This window comes from Austrofundulus limnaeus, unplaced genomic scaffold (assembly GCF_001266775.1).
Source record: "Austrofundulus limnaeus strain Quisiro unplaced genomic scaffold, Austrofundulus_limnaeus-1.0 Scaffold142, whole genome shotgun sequence".
Taxonomy (NCBI): Eukaryota; Metazoa; Chordata; class Actinopteri; order Cyprinodontiformes; family Rivulidae; genus Austrofundulus; species Austrofundulus limnaeus.
The window spans coordinates 1,206,223-1,213,913 of NW_013952544.1; the positions used below are offsets into that span (position 1 = coordinate 1,206,223).

At 45.4% G+C, this 7,691-nt stretch overlaps 1 protein-coding gene across 1 annotated transcript in view; it reads left to right on the top strand.

Moving 5' to 3' along the window:
• plagl2 (pleiomorphic adenoma gene-like 2) overlaps positions 1-7,279 on the top strand; it is a 73,386-nt gene extending 66,107 nt beyond the window's left edge. The window contains exons 2-4 of the mRNA XM_014016321.1: positions 980-1,139; positions 1,292-1,766; positions 3,757-7,279. Of these exons, the coding sequence (XP_013871775.1) occupies positions 1,462-1,766; positions 3,757-5,203 (1,752 nt within the window). The 5' untranslated portion in view covers positions 980-1,139; positions 1,292-1,461 and the 3' untranslated portion in view covers positions 5,204-7,279. The remainder of the gene's footprint in view (positions 1-979; positions 1,140-1,291; positions 1,767-3,756) is intronic.
• The last annotated feature ends 412 nt before the right edge of the window (positions 7,280-7,691 follow it).

Here is a 7,691-nt window from a genome sequence, read left to right on the forward strand (position 1 = left end):
CAGGAACAGGGAATATAGGTAACAGGGAACACAAGTACCAGGGAACATAGGTAACAGGGAACACAGGAACAGGGAATATAGGTAACAGGGAACACAAGTACCAGGGAACATAGGTAACAGGGAACACAGGAACAGGGAATATAGGTAACAGGGAACACAAGTACCAGGGAACATAGGTAACAGGGAACACAGGAACAGGGAATATAGGTAACAGGGAACACAGGAACAGGGAATATAGGTAACAGGGAACACAGGTAACAGGGAACACAAGTACCAGGGAACATAGGTAACAGGGAACATAGGTAACAGGGAACACAAGTACCAGGGAACATAGGTAACAGGGAACATAGGTAACGGGGAACATAGGTAACGGGGAACATAGGTAAAGGGGAACATAGGTAAAGGGGAACACAGGTAACAGGGAACACAGGTAACAGGGAACACAGGTAACAGGGAACATAAGTACTAGGGAACATAGGTAACAGGGAACATAGGTAAAGGGGAACACAGGTAAAGGAGAACACAGGTAACAGGGAACACAGGAACAGGAAACATAGGTAACATGGAACATAGGTAACGGGGAACATAGGTAACGGGGAACATAGGTAACGGGGAACATAGGTAACGGGGAACATAGGTAAAGGGGAACACAGGTAACAGGGAACACAGGAACAGGGAATATAGGTAACAGGGAACAAAAGTAAAGGGGAACACGGGTAACAGGGAACATAGGTAACAGGGAACATAGGTAACAGGGAACACAGGTAACAGGGAACACAGCAACATGGAATATAGGTAACAGGGAACACAGGTAACAGGGAACACAGATCTCATATTGCAGAAACGAGACGATTTAAATTTCGTCAGGGTTAAAAACCGTAGAAACACCTTAAAACTGATTTGGAGCTGAGTTGTGTGTTTTGTTGCAGTGTGTGYTTAATAACTGTTGTTGTCGATTGTGTTTGCTCTTGTTTTACAGGACAGTAAAGATGCTGAACAGTACTTCCTGCTCACCACCAGCTGTAGCTGTTGGGACAGGGTGAGGAGGAGGAGGAGGAGGAGACGTGAAGAAGAGGAGCGATCGGCTCGGAGTCACGGAGTGGGAACTTCAAACACGCAAGGACTTTTAACACCCATGGGTAAAAGTTACTGAGCACCTGCACATTTTCCTCATTTTACAATCGGTGTGAATTTTTATAAATTTATATAATTATAGAGTAGAATAGAACAGAGCAGAACTTGTTTTCGAAATAGGTTTAGTTTCAAAACTTGTCCTTTTCTCTCACTACAGATTTTGTCTTTCCTCGATGCTTCCACTGGATTGTTGGCCTTAACCTTTGAGCACCCGGCCACCRCCTCTGGTTTTAACGACTCCCACCCACACCCAGATTCCCACTTTGAGCCTGCGAGGCAGGGGGAACCGCAGACCACCCTTCATGGCAGCGGCACTCTAGGGCTGCCATGGCAGCTGCTGCCGCTGATGCCTCACACTGTATTACCGCACTGACGCCGGAGGAAGAGAGACGACGCACTGCCGCCAAGCTGTTCCGGAYCGCCGCCCCGCTGCCACGGACAGAGGAAGAGAGGGAAGAGAAAGAGGAGGAAGCAGGAAGAGTGAGTGGGAGCGAGTGTCTGGTGTGCGGGGCTCTGTTCGCCTCACAGGAGAAGCTCCGGCTTCACACCTCCAGTCACACGGGAGAGAAACCTTTCCACTGCTCACAGCCGCWCTGTCCCAAGGCCTTCAGCTCCAAGTACAAACTCTTCAGGTATTCATCACGTGGGTCACCGTATGCACTTTTACCTGAGGTCCCAAACACACGACTCCAGAAAATACTTACATCCTGACTAAAAGCAGACTACAAAAAAAAGCTGACATCTATAAGGTGCCTTTTGGCTCAATATTATSAAAACAGGGTAACTCAGGGAAGGACCCGGCTTACACGGTCTTGGTGGGCCGGGTCCTTGAATAACCGCAAAGACCAGAAGAAAGWGTCTGTGAATTTGGACCGTCTAGCCTTCTACTTCATTCCCGCCCTTACCCCAGTGCACATCCTGTCGCCTCTCACCCGTGACGATGCTAAACAAGCAAAAATAGGTCGAAATTAGCTAAATATCAATCACATCAAAACAAGGATGAAGTCTYAAAGTGGGATGTGGAGAAAAACGCAAATATATTGTTTTGATTAAAACATTTGCAAAAATTGCATTTTGTCAAAACATAATGAATAAATGTCTTATCAATGTATCATTTGAATGAACTGTCTGAAATATACTGTATTTATTCATGTATAATACTAGAAATTTAACCCTAAAAATCATCTATAAAGTGGGGGGATAGTATTATACACGGGTTATTGATAATTAGATTATTATGCTTTGCAAGCTCAAAAAATGATGATCGTATTATACATGAATAAATACMATAAWCATAAAACAACACTTTGAAGCACTTTTTTGAGCAGTAGCAACAAAAAAGCTGATTTTGAGGAAAAACGCCTTAATTCCGTGCCACCTCCGGGTCGGGGAGGAGGTCCTGCCCCAAGAGGAGGAGTTTAAGTATCTCAGGGTCTTGTTCACAAATGAGGGAAGAATGTAGCGGGAGATCAACAGGCGGATTGGTGCTGCGTCTGCAGTGATGTGGGTGTTGTACCGGTCTGTCGTGGTGAAGAGGGAGCTGAGTCAGAAAGCGAAGCTCTCGGTTTACCAGTCGGTCTACGTTCCTACCCTCATCTATGGTCAKTGACTTTGTGTAGTGACCGWAAGAACGAGATCGCAGATACAAGCGGCTGAAATGAGTTTCCTTCGCAAGGTGTCTGGGCTCTCCCTTAGAGATAGGGTGAGAAGATCACCCAGGAGGGACTCAGAGTAGAGCCGCTGCTCCTCCACGCCGAGAGGAGCCAGTTGAGGTGGTTCATCTGGTTAGGATGCCTCCTGGACTCCTCCCTGCTGAGGTCTTTRGGGCACGTCTCACTGGGAGGAGACRCAAAGGAAGACCCAGGACACATTGGAGGGACTATGTTTCTCGGCCTGGGAACACCTTGGGATTCCCCCAGAGGAGCTGGTCCAAGTGGCTGGAGAGAGGGAAGTCTGGGTCTCTCTGCTTACCCTGCTGCCCCCGAGACCCGATCCCGGATAAGAGGAAGAAAACGGACGGACGCCTTAAAATTTTGAGATTTTCCATGCGAGCTAGCCATAGGCGTCGCAACAATAGTAAATGAAGGGGATATGTGTCCCCCCACTTTTCAAAAGTATCTGGACCCCTCCTCCACATTCATSTCATCAGTTCACKCAGTGCTGTTTTTGTTTTGATGAGTCCATTCCACTTGATCGATAGGAGAAAAGTCATCCCACTTAATGTCCGCTCCGGGTTTTCCTGGTTGCCTCCAACCAGTCAGCACCGCTGCCTTCAGCCAGGTACCAGATAGGAGCGAGTTGTTGGGGGCCTGCCTGCACCGGGTTAGACAGGAGGAAGACGGAGCTGAATTCCAGGAGTGCAAATATTCAACCTAAAAGTAACTTCTAGCCATAAATAGCCTGAAAGATAGGCACCCTCACCCATTACAATCTGGGGTATTCAGATACTTTATTTTCCATTTAGTTTCTGAAATAAAAGGGTGTCCTGAGTTTTTTGTCTCGTTTTCTTTATTGCTTCGTATCATCTATTAATCTTTTTCGAACACAGTTGAAATTTAACGATGACGGAGGACGTTGTACCATCTTTTCTTAGTCACTTTTACAATGTCTCTGTCCTTACAGGCATATGGCCACACACTCTCCGCAGAAGACCCATCAGTGCTCGTTCTGTGAAAAAATGTTCCACCGCAAAGACCACCTGAAGAACCACCTGCAGACACACGACCCCAACAAAGAGGCCTTCAAGTGTGAGGAGTGTGGGAAGCACTACAACACCAAACTGGGATACAAACGCCATGTGGCCATGCACTCTGCAACTGCAGGGGATTTGACTTGTAAAGTGTGCATGCAGAGCTACGAGAGCACGCCTGTCCTCCTGGAGCACCTCAAGAGCCACTCGGGGAAGTCCTCGGGCGGCACCAAGGAGAAGAAGCACCCGTGCGACCACTGCGACCGACGTTTCTACACACGGAAAGACGTGAGACGGCACATGGTGGTCCACACGGGTCGGAAGGACTTCCTGTGCCAGTACTGTGCCCAGCGCTTCGGCAGGAAGGACCACCTGACGCGCCACGTGAAGAAGAGCCACTCGCAGGAGCTGCTGAAYATCAAGACGGAGCCGCCGGACATGTTGGGTCTTTTAGCGAGRGGCTCTCCGCCGTGTGCCGTCAAGGAGGAGCTCAGCCCGATGATGTGCAGCATGGGGTCCAACAAAGACCCCATCATGAGCAAACCGTTCTCCAGCGGGGGGGCGCCTTTTCCAATGAACATGTACAACCCCCACCACCTCCAGGCCATGTCGAACTCCGGGGTGGGCCACCCACACCCGTCCCTCATGCCCAACACTTTATCCGCAGCTATGGGCATGGGCTGCCACATGGAGTCCCCTGCCTCCATTCACCCACACTCCCATCARCACCACCACCACCARCACCARCACCACCACCATTCCCCTCCCCCACACCATCAGCCTGCGGCTCCCCAGCAGCAGCACCAGCCCCAGCCGGTGCCCAAATACCAGCTGGGATCTACCTCATACCTGCTGGAAAAGCCCTTGAAAGTGGAAATGGAGAGTTTCCTCATGGATCTGCAGAGTGGCCTGCCAGGCCCAGTTCCATCTGCAGAACCTCACGCTGCTGCCTCGTCCCCCAAGGACGGACTGGAGCCCACCTCGGGGCTGGCAGATGAACTTTGCGGGGATCCCCTCTTGTCGAAGAGCCCTGCGGTGATCGCCGAGTCTTTGTGTGCTGCTAACATGGACTTCTCCCACCTGCTGGGTTTCCTGCCCCTGAACCTTCCTCCATACAGCGCCCCCATGAGCACGGGAGGTCTGGTCATGGGCTACACCTCATCCGCGACCTCCTCTGCACCTTCCTCCTCTGCCTCAGCGCTGCACGTTGCCGAGCCCCACGCAGTCGCCGCCACGGCACCTCTTACCTCTCTACAACCACAACCTCAGGAGCAGCAGAGCTCCAGTCTAGGCCTGGGGTCCCTGCACCCACTGCCACCAGTGTTCAGCTCCAGCATCAGCACCACCACGCTGCCTCGTTTCCACCAGGCCTTCCAGTGACTGAGGCAGCTGCTGCCCAGCCAAGATGGCTGCCACACCAGCCCGAGCTCAGCTTGGACATCCTGGGCTGTCGGTCTTTACCAGGCCTGATCAAAGAGTTGGAGAATTAGAATAAAGAATAAGTACACAACAAACACTTAGAAGCCTTAAATGAAAGTGCGCACAAAAGCTTTTGATTGAGCCTTAAAAGGAAGTTGAACCCCTTTGAGCAATAAGGAAAACACAAGAAAAGAATTTGAAGCAGCTTTTATTTGGGCTTTCCCCCTCCTTATTTTATAGCTATAACAACGTATTAACCCATGTTTTTTCTTTTAACTTCTATATCTTTTCTCTCCCTRTCTCACACGTTTTTAGTAGTTATAGAGGGCAGGATCAGTAGGCCAAAAGGCGTGGTGCTGCATACTTTCGAAAATAATATAAAAAAAATTAAAAATCAAAGATAAATTTTAGTGGAGATTATGTCTTGTTGTGACCCTGAAAAATATAGTTTGAAGTGGATCTTTTGTTTTACTTAATTCTCTTTTTTAAAATGTAAAAAAAAACAGCGTCTCGAGTTTTGAAACCGCTGATGCCAATAACTCAAACTGCCARGATTTAAATGGAAAACGGAGATTAGTGTGGGAACAATGAAATGTAGATGAACCTTTACTTATTTTTTTATTCCCCCCCACAAACATGGCTTAGCCAGAAAACAACCTCAGGCTTTAAAAAAGTGCTCTTCAAGCCAAGTTAAAACCAATCTACTCTTAGAGTTAAATAATTTCGGAGTAATGCAAATTGAAAAATAAGACGTGAAAGTTTGAACTCAGTAACTGCTTTTTAAAAAAAATTGTTCCTCAAGAGAAGCACTTTTTTGTTGTTGTTTCTTTTCGCGGAAAGCACTTCACTTTTTGTTTCCTCCTTCCTCAAACCTTTGTACAAACCCCAGCACGTGCCAACAAAGAAAAAAAACAACAAATAATTCAGTCTTTGTTTTTAAAATTTTAAACCCTTGTGTTTGCACCAAAACAAGAAGTTCCTAACTGAGTGCGCGGATTACAAATCCATGTGCGCAGTTCGCAAAATATAACCTCTGTTTTTATTTCCACACCTAGCTGGATCGGTGCGTACTTTTGTAAGTTCTTGAAAGTAGAACGACTGCTTTTTCTCCTAAGAAATACCTTTTAAAAGTTCCCGTAATCGTAATATTTGCAGCGGTTTTCTTAGCTGCCCGACATATCTATTAAAAATAAATAAATATATATATACATCTATATTTTTTTGAGATATACTCCAAACTCATCTTTAGGCAGTCTTTTTAAAAGATGCGTCATCATGGTAATGGTGAACCCTGAGATATGTGAATGGCTATATAAAATGAAAAATTAAAAAAAACATAGGAGTTACAGTGATAGATGAGTAAAAATGTGTTTAAGAATGTTATTGCAGTGTACGAAATATCTCATAAATGAATATTATTATTGCTTATCTCTATAAAGGTGTATTTTAGGTAGATGTATTAAAACTAAGTGATGTTTTTGATGTCTGGCAGGTTTACATTTGTGTGTATCTTGCATTTTTCTTTTGATCAAGAAAAGGATGAAGTATTAGCTTTCCCCACTCTTAAGTTTTCTGTRGAACCTGATCCTTACTTTTACATGTACTTGAGTTAGTTTAGTGGAACCAGATCTGTGGATGGGAAATATTTATAGAAAGAAGGCTGTTTAGTGGCTACAGTTAGGATTTGAGCTAGAGGTAGATTGTGTTGTAGGGATGTTTATGCGGACGACCTATAAGTATTTCAAACTGTAGGTCTTGGAGTTCTAACCTTTCAAGAGCCTCTAAAATAATCGCAGCCCAAAGTTAACCATAAGCCTCAAAATAGGTGCCTTTTTAAATGATTCATTTGCTGCTGTATTTRCCTATTAGTGTGTTTACTGTGTTTTTAAAATATGTTTTAGTGCTGGCTTTGCCACTGTTTTATTCAACGTTTGGAAATTCACGTAAAGTAACAAATATTGAAACTAAATTTGAAGTCACTTTACTTTCACGATCTATTGTTGTCAGTAAATTGTTATAAAGTAACACAATTCCTTTTGTTTTAGCAGATTTTTTATTTGCTGTACGGTGTTTTTACGTTTTTACAGCAAGTAAAAGCACCGTACGGTAAAAGTACAAAGCTTTTAGTTATCATGGAGCAGGGAAACTCAAACTTTTTGGGTTTGGGGACCCCTTACAAGGTCAAAAAAATCCCAGGGCCCCCCTCATAAACGCCATGCTGTTTTAAAAGATAATTTGCTGTCCTTCAACCCCTAAATGCCGTGGGAATATAAATTTTTATTTGGTTTATTATGTTTGTTTTAATAGTTCATTGTTGCCAATGCATTTAAAAAAAACCAAATTAGCAATTTAGTGAAGTTTTTTGAGGGCCGCCAGTGGTTCCCAAACTTTTTATCTTCTGACCCACAAAATATCCGTGGCCAAAACTTGTGACCTCAAATATTACTGG